A 12,931-nucleotide genomic window follows, 5' to 3' on the forward strand; every position below is an offset into this window, starting at 1 on the left:
GACTTTCTGATTAATCAGCATTTGATTGTGATTTCTGCTGTTGAAGACATCTGGATCTGATGTCATAAACTAGCACAGAAACAGTGGCCACGCCCACCAGAACAGAGAGAGCCAATCGGATCACAGCTTCAGTAGAACCACAGCAGCAGGTGCAGACTTCTGAGAGAAGAAATGAGGAACACTTGTAAAATGTGAAATGCGGTCCATTTAGTTTGTGAAAAAAGTGACACTGACAAACCTGGACATGTGTGACAGAGTTGAGTGATGTCAAGATGTGTTGTCTGGTTTCTGGTGGGATTATTGAGCACACAGCTGTAGGTGTTTTTATCCTGATATTCCACCTCCAGAGGAAGAGAGAGACTGATGCTGAGATCAGACTCACTGATGCTGGACAATAAACTGTTTCCTTTGTACCAGGAGAGAGTCACGTGCCTCACATTCACCACTGAACACAACAATGAACAATTCTGCTGTGATGATAATGATGAACAGTCTCTGCTGATGAGAGGAACAGGTGGACGAGCTGGAAGATAATGGAGAATAAAGCTAATTCAGTAAATAAGAGAGCAGTGATATTTAATTAATATTTAAAAATGACTGAAAGTCGCAGAGAAACAAATGTTAGGAATTGGTGATTATAAATATATTTACATCAGGGGTGGAATGGTTCAACTTTTCACAGTCAGCTTTGTATCGCTGAATAGAATATTCAATATAACTACAAGCAACCGCACAAATAAATACAGTAGAGTAAAGATACAAATAAAATAAACAGTGATTTTCATTTTTTTTTAATGTACTATAGGTCTAGCAAGGTAAAGAAATTGAATAAAGTTATCAAATGTAGAACAGCATTGCGTATTTGACTCTGTAAATTAAAGATTAATCTCAATTAAAATTACAAAAGCTATTTAGTCAAGAGCAGTGAGGGATTATTTATCTTTTTTTTTTTGATGTTTGAATAATATAGAGAATGTCACTTTAAGAGAATGCGCTGATAAAGTGGCCTACGTTCAGCCAGCAATGTCTGCTGTAGGATAATTACCAAGACGGGCATTTTGACATACTTTTTGTGTGAATTTGTCCATTCAAACACAATGCTTAATATTTGCGCGTGTTCTGAGGATGAGCGCATGCACAAATCTTCTTACTGCACGTGCAAGCTTGCATCCGCTGGCTCTTAAATGTCAAAACTGACAATGCTTAAATCAGTTTAGTTTAAACAAAGATATCAACATGTGCTGTTCAGGTCTCACATGTGCGTGATCTATCGCAACGCTATCACCACCCAACCCAAATACGGCATTCCTATGGACCAAAAATGAATGTTTTTTTTCCCCCCTGACACTGTTGTTGTAATGTACTGGGAAGTAAGAATGAGCATCCTTCAAGAGAACACACATTAGCCAAACCCTGTTTTTTACGTGTTATTTTTTTTGCCCCGCAAACCGTCCCGCCCCTCATTTAAATACAAGAATGCATAAAATGCACAAATGAATCACATAATTGTCTATCTTTTATAATACTGTCAATAATTCTGATAGTGTTTGTGTCAAAAGATGTATATAAGACAGGGTATTACTACCATAGACAGAGAGATTGAATGTATTGAGCGGCTTCACTCTTCTGCTGCTGGTGACTTTATAAATCCCAGAGTCTGTGGTTCTTGTGTTTGTGATGACCAGAGATCCAGTTTGATCCAGCTTCAGTCTGTCTCTGAATCTCTCATCATAAAACTCTCTCTTATTGTCTTTTCCATTGATTTTAACTATGAGAACCAGTTCAAATGTCCACATGATCAGATCATCTCTCTGTATATCAGTAAGATCAGGGTTCAGAGTGACAGAATCTCCCTCCATCACTGACACTGACTTCACTTCATCACCAAACACACCTGAAGAACAAATATTTACTTATAAGAGATTTTCATTCACATTTGGAATTTTACTTGTGCACTCAAGGGGATTATGGAAAATTTACAATATTAGAGGCAAAATGAATGATGGAATCAATAAAAGAACATAATCATGTACAGGTAAAGCAAATTAAAATATAAGGTAAAAAAAAAAAAAAAAACACTTACCAGCCAGACTCCATGAGCACAAACAAATAAAAATAAGCATTTTTTTAAACAGTTCTCCAGCCAGTTTCCCAACACCGATAACTGCTATAATAATCGCACCCTGGCACCTCTTGAAAAAGTTGAATATGTAAAGTGATTCCTGCAGTCAATGAACAAACTCCTCCAGTAGCTCCTCCCACACAGACAAACCTATTTCAGCAACTAATAAAGTGTAAAAACTGGCTTACTTAAAATATCCTGCCTATATATATATATATATATATATATGTATATATATATATATATATATATATATATATATATATATATATATATATATATATATATATATTAGTAATAAATACATTTCCTATCTCAAAATGAATTTTTACTGTTGTTAAACTCCTTTCAGAATCTGGATTGATTCACTCCAAGGTCTGATGTAAAAGAGGGCTTATAGGCCAAAAGGTGCCTCCAAAATTCAATTTTAAGGGGTGCAAAAAACACAGAAACAAACAAACTACAATAACAAATTCCTTATGCTTATACGCCTAATATCATATTTAAGCAATACCAGGAGTGCTATTTTACCCTGATTATCAGCAAGACTGTGAATGTGAATTTTGATTTTATATCAGTTCCATACACAAGAAAATAATAGCCTAACTTACTTTTAGCATATTGTGTGTTTTTGATCGTTCAAAGAACATTTCACCAAATAAATCGCAGTAAAACCACAGCAAATGTTAATCTACATCTCTGAAAAAGCAGCACGAGCTAACCATGTTCCCAAATTTATTACAGGAATCATTTAAAATGACGTTTTCATCAAAAAAGAAGATTTAAGGTCTCCCATTTCTGACCAAATAAAATCTCTGTGATATAACTTTAGTAATAAATAAATATATCAAATCAAAAATAAGACATCCATAAATATTACTATTGTACTTTTACTGTTGTTCTGTAAAATACAATTATCACTATATGTACTAATATTGTTGATATTAACAACAAAACAGTAATAATAAATGCTCTTTCATTGCTCCTCTTCTTTCTGTAGATCAGAGAGTGTCATTTTGAGAAGTCATATTCAGTCTATGAAGGGAGGAGGAGCTTTACAACACTTGCAGCAGAGCTTTACTAAACCTCTTTATTACAGACCGACAGCTTCATTCACTTTCAAGAGTGTCAGGAGGGCTCCATTATTATCACAGTTTTGTTGTGAACTGCTGAAGAAAATGTTTATTTTCATCTGCTTGATCTCATGCTGGCTGGCTGGTAAGTATTTTTTATGGCTTCAGTTCTGTTATTGTTACAGTATATATTTTAATTTGGTAAAAAACAAACAAAAAAAAAACAAGCTAAATTATTGTTTTGCAGTGACCTTTTTAAATAGCTTAAACATGACTAAATAGTCTTTTATTGAGTAAATATTCCTGTTTGTTCTTCAGGTGTGTTTGGTGATGAAGTGAAGTCAGTGTCAGTGATGGAGGGAGATTCTGTCACTCTGAACCCTGATCTTACTGAAATACAGAGAAATGATCTGATAATGTGGACATTTGAACTCGCTCTCATAGCTAAAACCAACGGAAAAGACAATAAGAGAGAGTTTTATGATGAGAGATTCAGAGACAGACTGAAGCTGGATCAGACTGGATCTCTGATCATCACAAACACAAGAACCACAGACTCTGGACTTTATAAAGTCACCAGCAGCAGAAGATTGAAGCCGCTCAATACATTCAATCTTACTGTCTATGGTAAGTTAAAAGTAGGTTTACTTTTCACACACTTTCATAGTAAAATTTCTTCTAAATTGACAAAAAAGTAGTAAGTTAGTGAGACTCACTGATCCTTGTGTACATTTCTTTTTTTTTATTAATAATGAAAATTTCCATTTGACTGAACAATTCAATTCTAACAAATATAAATATCTGTTAATTACATTTATTCTTTTTTTTCAGCTTGTCTGTCTGTTCCTCTCATCAGCAGTACATCTTCAGAGAATCCTCCATCATCATCATCATCATCTTCATCACAGCAGAATTGTTCATTTCTGTGTTCAGTGGTGAATGTGAGTGATGTGTCTCTCTCCTGGTACAAAGGAAACAGTTTATTGTCCAGCATCAGTGTGTCTGATCTCAGCAGAAGTCTTTCTTTACATCTGGAGTGTCTGGATGATTTCTACAGCTGTGTGGTGAACAATCCCATCACAAACCAGACCACACATCTCAACACTCAACTCTGTCACACATGTTCAGGTATGTCAGTGACTATACTGTGTGTGTGTGTGTGTGTGTTCACATTAATTTGCACCAATGACTGTCTCCTTCACGTCCACCAGATGTAAGTCGGATAGCGCTGATTTCTGCTCCTGGGTCTCTGTTGATCATAGCTGCAGTCGGGATCTTCTTCATCTGCAGGAAACACAGAAAAACAGACCAAGAAGGCAAGTATTGAATACCTTCCTCTTTTATTATATCTAACTCTAAAACATCATTTCATTTAGTGTTTTGTTTCTGAAATCATAGCTGAAACAGTTGACAGTGGTGCAGAGATCAGTTACGCGGATCCAATATTCTACAAATGCACTGAAATCGGTTGGTGAGTTAATTTCTGTGTATGCTGTGTGTCTGGATTATTAGACTCAGATTAAGGAGTGTTTTTTATGATTTACAAACACAGCACCACAAATGACATTTGTCGAATTACTTATTTCCAAGAAAAAGCATTTTTTTTTTTTTACGTGCTTGCTCTTATTTGTGGTTATTTTGAAAGCAAGATCTGGCATCATGAGTCAAGACATAGCCACCTCGTTCCCTGTTATTTCTTGCTCCCCAGATACAGAGAGAGACGCAGCTCTGATCTGCATTTAAACACGCAATTTAATCCTTAACTAGTTGTTCGGTTCCGTACACACGGTGTAGAATTTTTAAGCTCATTTTAAGTTAATTTGGTAAGTTAATTTGGTTTTTAGAATGCGATTGTCAGTCCCGTAAATTACTGAACTGTATGTGTACAGGTTACGCACTAGAACAGGGACAGTCACAGTCCTGCAGAGTTTCACAAAAACTAAAAAAAATGAGAAAGCTACTGCCTGTGTTAAATTAAATGTAAATAGCAAGAGAGCTAAAAAAAACAAACAAAAAACTTTTTAACAAGAATGAATGTATAGACATGGGTTAAATTTTATAGTCTTCATGGAAAAAATACATCTGTGAAAATGCATTTGTGTTTTCTTTCAGAGGTGTAAAGAGAAGATAATGAGGCGAACGCTGGATTCTCGAGACACTGACCAACTCTTGATCAAACTGGCATTCTGTTTTTGGTTTAGTAACTTTTTACACCCCAAACAGTTTTTTGTTGTTGTTGTGAATTTAAATATATGCACATTAAAAAGTTAACAAAAGTTCTCTCACGAAGGGTTTTCCCAGTTTAAACCGTATTTCATTGAGGTATAGTCATACAGGTTGCATTTTTACTCATTTTGGAGTCCTGAAGTGGAAAGATGCATTGCGTGTGAATTGAGAAGCTGAGAAGAAAAATGCAAATGACGCAAAAATAAAAGTCTTTAGTCCTTCAGCTCATATTCCATTCTGCTCTTAGTTTGATTTTAAATCTCTCATCACAACTATTTTAACTCATTGTTGTATTCATGTTTAACCTTGTGATACAGGATTCGATATATATATATATATATATATATATATATATATATATATATATATATATATATATATATATATATATATATATATATATAATTAATATAGCCTAGGCAAAATTTTAGAGACAACACGATTTTCAAATATATTTTCCTAAACTACTTCTGTGTTCTCACTGCCTGATCCTGTTTTTGATTTGAATTCCTATTTGATCAGATCATCATGACTGAGCTCCTGTGAAAACCTCTATATTGTGTGTCTGATCAGGAAATGTCAACAGACTTATTACAGCTCACTTTCCTCACTGAACTCTGACCAGATGTCTTTTATGTCAATCATAGTGATAGTGATTAAAATCATTTGTTTGTTCATCTGAGATGGGTTCATGAAATGGTCTCCTCCCAGTAAATTATATGCAAATAAAATACATTCAAAACTTTCTTTTTTCAGCATTTTCATGTTGTTTTCATACAATACTGTTTTCATATGTTGTTGTACAGCAACATGACTCTCCTAATGCAGGTGATGTTGCTTTAGCTCCCTCTTGTGACTGTATTTTGATGACGGCACGTGGAATGTACCAGTTTGGACGTGTTAAGTTAGTTTCTTAAACATTGCAAGGAGACACGATAACGTGATAAAAACATTATAAATAAGTTTCTGCAACACTGTGAAAAGTATAAAAAAAAAAAAAAAACATTTGTCATATTAATATATAGGATAAGAACGTTATCACAACCTTTTCACTACTCGAAAAAACAACAACAAAAACTTCTTACTGGGATAATATGGAAACAGCTCACACATAGGCCTTTTTTTTAGGTTTTTAAACACTCATATATGGAAATTTGTCAGTGATAACTTATTTGAATTGTTTGTATTTTAATAATATCCATCAAATAACTTTTCAACGAAAGTCTTCATTCTCTAAGCAATTTTGGGGGAATGGGGAAATTCTCAACAAATGTGATTGAATTTCCCCATAAATGCTGTTTCTTCTGCTCACGTGAAAAGCTTATTTGATGCTGGAGCAGCTGCGCATGCTCAGTCCCGAGTCTGGCTTCAGGAGCTTCTTACGCAGTCGATGGACCATGGACACCCCAAAGGAACCCAGACAGCAAGCTCTTTTGGCCCAGATCCGGCCCACATCCGGCTGAAAGAGCATGCTGCCTGGAAACCAAGCGAAAACCTCATCAGGCTTATGTGAGACACTCAGTATAATGAAAATAACAACTTAGCTATAGACCCCAAAGTTTAAAACCATATCTTCTATTACGCTGTATTCATTTAATTATACAAGTTTATTTACACTGACATTTATTGCCTCACTTTAATGGGTAGATTAATTTTACAGAGAGAAAATTAACTAACACACACACACACACACACACACACACACACACACACACACACACACACACACACACACATGTGCGTTGTGTACATTAAAGGGATTACCCAAGTATGAAAATTCTGTCATTAATTCCTCACTCTCAAGTCATTCCAAATCCTAAGACTCTCATTCATCTTCAGAACAAAATTGAGATATTTTTGATTAAAATCCAAGGGCTTTCTGACCTACTTCAAGGATGCAACCATGATCAAGGCATAAAACAATTTTATTCAACAATTATTTCCTTCCTTGTCACTGTCTGTGTCCACTTTAGATGACATCAAGTAAAAAATAAAATAAAAACCTTGTTAAATTATTATAGGGGTACAAAAAGGCTATTTGTGAAAATAGTTCAAAAACGGAGTAGCCCCTTTATAGTGAAAGTGAAAGTCATGACATTTCCCAAGTATGGTAACCTATACTCGGAATCGGTGCTCTGCATTTAACCCATCCGAGTGCACAAAAACACAGGTGAGAAATGAACACACACCCGGAACAGTGGGCAGCTATATATATATATATATATATATATATATATCCAGCACCCAGGGAGCAACTGGGGGTTCAGTGCCTTGCTCAAGGGCACTTCAGTCATGGGTATTGGGGTGGAAGAGAGAGCTGTTCATTAACTCCCTCCCACCTACAACTCTTGCCAGCACCGAGACTCAAACCTGCGACCTTCGGGTTACAAGTCCAACTCTCTAACTTTAGGTGACATCAAGTAACAGAAGTGTAAAGCAAAATAATTCACAGGATTGAATGTTGTAATGTCAAATCTGTTACATACTGTCAGCATTGTTTCTCTACTTTGGTACGTAACACAGTCTGACAGAAACAGAATTGACAAATATATTTTTATAAAATAAATTTTGCCCAAAACTCCACTTGCTAGCATAAATGCAAAGAGAAATGCATAAATGGAACCATTATTGAAATACTTTTGAATAATCCTCTGTGTAATCGGTGTTGAAATCTGTTTTCATTTTAATGTTGTGGTGACACAAAACTCTTGGTGTTAGAACTTTTTAGATTATAATATCATCCCCTTGGAATTATAAGGTTCTATCTGTATTCTTAGTAGTATTGATTTATTGAGCTTCAAAGTTTTTGCATTCCATTCGAGTGTGTAGATATAACCTTATTTTTATTTTTATTTTTATTTTTTAATAAAAAATCCCATGTATCCTAATGTATACAACATAAAAAAAATCACATAATGTAAATAAGTTGTCACAGAATAACTATATGGGAATAACTCAATTTTGTCAAAAATGTCAGATAGAACCTTATAATTCCAGGGGATGATATTTTCTCCCCGAGTCCAAGGGTTATCCCTTGGTACATGGCGATGCTGCCACCTTGGCAACTGGGAAGAAATGGAAGCTGGCTGCAGCATTAGCAAATGCAAAAGCTGCCCTCAGAAACTGGGACATAGTAGGGCACGTCCAACAGGGTAGTGGAGGCAGTGGAGGGTAGGTACAACAACACCCACACAGGAAAAGGCTACTCCAGCCGAGCGCCATCCCATGGTGGTGATGGAGTTACAACGCTAGGAGGAAGCAGCCAGACATGCCAGAGCAGAGAAAATTTTATCCTCATAGCCACATGACATTCTGGCCCATCCAGCTAATCTACAACTCTGGCTTTGGAGAGAACCCAGTTTGTCCCCAGTGAGCAGGGGTCACTAATTAAACCCCCTGACCAAGATGAAGCCTCAAAACCCTCTCAAGACAAATACACATACTTTTCAGTGGTTCAGATTTTATCAGAGAGTGAGAGTGACATCACTTCCGGTTTCTTACATAGCTGTGGGAGATGATTCCAGCAAATTAAAGGCAAACCCTTAGCAAAAAGTAGTATACTTCATGTTTATTTTATTATGTTTACTTAAGTAAAGTTCAAGTATACTTTTAAGTATACTTTATGTAGCAAGTATACAAAGTGTTTTAGTGTTCTAGTAGTATACTTGCAAGTGTATTGTTTCAATACTCCTTGTGACTAAATCTGCCCACTTTCTAGTATATAAAATATACTTTTAAATATATTTTTAGAATAACAGTAGCAGACTTTGAGTACACAACTAGTTTACCTCTATGTTTGTAGTTTGTATTGCAATTATAATAAAAGTGAACTTGATTTGCTGATAGTTTAATAAATAAATATTTTGTACACTTATGCTGCAAGTATACTCATAGGTTTTCTTTAAGTGAAATATATATCATATTTTAAGACTACTATGTCCCTATTTAGGTTTGAATTTGTATACATTTTGTTACATGAATATCTGAGCATGCAAAACATACAAAACATACAAAGAAAACATACCACTTTAATGTGGTTAAGTTACAAAAAAGAAAAAAAAAATTGATAGATGCAGGCTATGCACACTTTAACTACACAGAAATCCTTGCAAAATTCCAATCAGACAATGCATGAGGAGATTTCGCTCAAGAGCAATTGATGACATGGCTGTTAAAAAAATATTTAAGTGTAGGTATTATTATGGTTTTTATGACCTAGATGTACATTTTACCAGTTGTTACCTACAGTTTATACAAACATTATGGTCATCAACCAGTGATTGATATCTCAAACATAATAATAGCGGTTTGACGTTGGTTTTTGGTTGGAAATGAAAATCGGGTTGACGTCTAAATCCAACGACTGTTTGACGTCAAGCTCCAATGTTGGGCAGATGCTGAATTTTGGCTGGAATAACCAGTGAAATGCATGGCAGTACAAGTATTACCAGCATCACTTATTACTAACCAGTTTGACTTCATTTCTGTCAGACATCTACAGAAGTTCTTTTTGAGAATTAACAGAGGTTTAGATGTTGATGTTTTATTTGAAAATGTTTGGTCACCATTATTGTGATCAGTGTTTGCTTTAGTTGGGTAGTTTGACTCTTGTCTTTGTAAGTTTGTGGTTCAGCATAGGTTACGTTTTTTGAGCTCATGTTTGTTAAAAGATTTTAACTGATTGTTATAATGCTGCTGGATCTCATGTGGCAGAAACAGGGTTTGTAATATGAATGTACTAATGGAAAAAAATGGTTAGATTAAAAAACACCAGCAAACCAGGTTATTTCATGATGATTATAAAACCATTAACAGGTAACAGCCATCACTTGATCTCATGTCACTTTAGCTTTCTTTGATGCTGCAAATGTGTTGGACAAACAAACTGTCACAGCAGCCACAATAGCCGAAACATAGAATAAGTGTTAAGAGCTCAACTAATGGAAACACTAATCACTGTTATGGTGTTTAACTGTTATGCTGCTATGGAAATTAAACACATCAGAGTTAAACCCCTGTTCATTTTCAATAAGAGCTTTTGTAGACGTCTGACAGAAATAAAGTCAGTCTGGTTAGCAATACGTGAAGCTGGTGATGCTGTTTGTGGAGTTGTTTAATCCCCCTCTGCTGAGATCTTGAGATATGTAATATGCTGCCATGCATTTCACCCATTGTTGCAGTATGGTGCTTATTCCAACCAAAATTCAACGTCTGTCTGAGTTTGACATCAAACAAAGTTGCGTTTAGACATCAACCCGACTTTAATTTTCAACCAAAATATGATGTCTGACTGACGTTGGATTAGTTGGAGTCCAACGTCTTCCTGACGTCACACTGATGTACTGCGCCTGCTGGGTAGTGTTTCTTTTTCTTCTTCACTTGTGTATTTTTGAATATTTTGTACAGAAGATGCATGACCCTCTACCATAAAACAATGAAAACACAGATTCTAGGATTATAGCTCAAAGATATTTAATTTTTTTGTAAGTATAAGTCAAGTATACTTAAACATAATTTTAAGTATATTTCTGAGTTGGAATACACCTTCTGGTGCTACTTGGGCACGTCATCAGTGAAAAACCTGGGGTCATAGGGTTTTTCGGGTCTTTAATCTTCATACACCCTCACCCGGGCGACCCAACCGGGGGTGATCAGTCCCCGGCTTGTGTCCAAGTGGCATGTTGCTTCACAGACCCCCCCTACGGATCCACAGCCACCGAGAAGCCCTCTCTGCGGCCTCTAAGATGTTTGCGGTGGCTTTTTTCATTTGCAGTCCTTTCACTCCAAGGAGTTTGAGGGTTCGCATCAGTGAGTGGCCAGCGAAGCCTCGGCACCCGACCTCGACTGGCTCACAGCGAGTTTTCCAGCCGTTGTTCCAGCACTCCGAGCTAAGCCCTGCGTACTTAGCCCTCTTGCACCCGTGGTCCTCTTCAATAAGCTCTTCCCAGGGGACGGTTAGTTCCAGGATAACCACTTGCTTGGTAGACTCAGATGTTAGCACCATTTCTGGGCGGAGAGAAGTGCCTGTGATGTTGCCTGGGAACTTAAGCTGTCTTCCAAAGTCAACCTGAAGGTCACCCCCCCCAGCTCTAATGAAGGTGATTGTTTGTTTGGGGGCTTCCTGGGTCTTGCTGAGCTGGAAAAGCCTTTAGCACCTGGTCGTGGAGCCAGCGGTACCGCCCTTCCCCTAGCGCTCTTGAGCAGCTGCTCAAAATGTGCCCCAGTGTGCCCCTCTTCAGGCAGAGCTTGCACTAAGGAGTGTTTGCCAGGCCCCAAGTGTGCTGAGAAGTACATGAAGAGTACATAAAGAGCATTTCTGAGAAGTACATAAAAAGTAAACTAAAAGTATACTTTCCTATTTTTAGTTTAAAATAAGTATACTAATAGCACACTTGAAAAAAATTTTTTGTCCCATTTAGACACTTAGAAACACTTCAAGCTTTGAAAAAAAAATAATAAACACAATGTGGTTTTAATCTTGACTTTTGTGTCACAAACAAAATGTGAAAATATCCACAGCTTGTGTTCAATGCAAAACTTATGTTAGGCATTTAACCAAAAACCCATTTAAAAGGAAGGAGTTAAAGAAGTGCACTAATGCTGCCAGTAACAAAATTCTATACAGTACAGACCAAAAGTTTGGACACACCTTCACATTCAAAGAGTTTTCTTTATTTTCATGACTATGAAAATTGTAGATTCACACTGAAGGCATCAAGGGCTATTTGACCAAGAAGGAGAGTGATGGGGTGCTGGGCCAGATGACCTGGCCTCCACAGTCACTGGACCTGAACCCAATCGAGATGGTTTAGGGGTGAGCTGGACCGCAGACAGAAGGCAAAAGGGCCAACAAGTGCTAAGCATCTCTCGGGGAACTCCTTCAAGACTGTTGGAAGACCATTTCAGGTGACTTCCTCTTGAAGCTCATCAAGAGAATGCCAAGAGCCCAGCTAGAAATTTTTCATGTTCTGGGAATGTTTTCAGGGGCAAGTTGTATTTTAGTTCCCAGAATGTTCTTTTAAAAGTTAGGATAACATTCTCTAAAAACATTCAAAAAATGTCTATTGATAACATTGTTAGAACATGATCTTCTAACATTCTTATAAAGCTTCCCATCACACTAGATCGGTCTCAGAAGTCAAATGTTGGTTCAAAGTGAAAACCCAACCTTTGTTTGATGTCAAACTCCAGCGTAAATTACTCCAAAATTACTCCAGCTTAAATTACTCCATAAACAAGATTTATTTCTGTCATACATGTAAAAAAGTTCTTATATAGATTAACAGAGGTGTTGACGGCTTATTGAAAATAATAGTTTATTTTGACGTCACCATTATGGTGATCATTACTTAGGCGGTATGACTCTTTTCAATGTTAATTTTTGTTTAACTGCTGTAACTATATTTGGTACATATGCGGTGATGTTTTATTCATCAGCAAGCAACCAGCATCACACACCTGTTTTCTTGCTGTTTTTGCCATAATAAAGATTACAGCAGTTAAAGAACAA

At 36.4% G+C, this 12,931-nt stretch overlaps 1 protein-coding gene across 5 annotated transcripts in view; it reads left to right on the forward strand.

Moving 5' to 3' along the window:
- Positions 1-12,931, forward strand: part of LOC127988491 (CD48 antigen) — a 162,690-nt gene that overhangs the window by 86,096 nt on the left and 63,663 nt on the right. The window contains exons 2-7 of one of the 5 annotated variants that reach the window (XM_052591272.1): positions 3,123-3,340; positions 3,514-3,822; positions 4,027-4,323; positions 4,407-4,511; positions 4,594-4,666; positions 5,308-5,482. The exons of 2 other annotated variants lie outside the window; for them this stretch is intronic. In XM_052591272.1, coding sequence (XP_052447232.1) covers positions 3,160-3,340; positions 3,514-3,822; positions 4,027-4,323; positions 4,407-4,511; positions 4,594-4,666; position 5,308 — 966 coding nt within the window. In that variant the 5' untranslated portion in view covers positions 3,123-3,159 and the 3' untranslated portion in view covers positions 5,309-5,482. Of the gene's footprint in view, positions 1-3,122; positions 3,341-3,513; positions 3,823-4,026; positions 4,324-4,406; positions 4,512-4,593; positions 4,667-5,307; positions 5,483-12,931 lie in introns of those variants that run through there. 2 more of the 5 variants (XM_052591273.1, XM_052591275.1) reach the window with 2 other exon arrangements.

The sequence above is a fragment of the Carassius gibelio genome, chromosome B22 (genome assembly GCF_023724105.1).
Source record: "Carassius gibelio isolate Cgi1373 ecotype wild population from Czech Republic chromosome B22, carGib1.2-hapl.c, whole genome shotgun sequence".
In the NCBI taxonomy this organism is placed as follows: Eukaryota; Metazoa; Chordata; class Actinopteri; order Cypriniformes; family Cyprinidae; genus Carassius; species Carassius gibelio.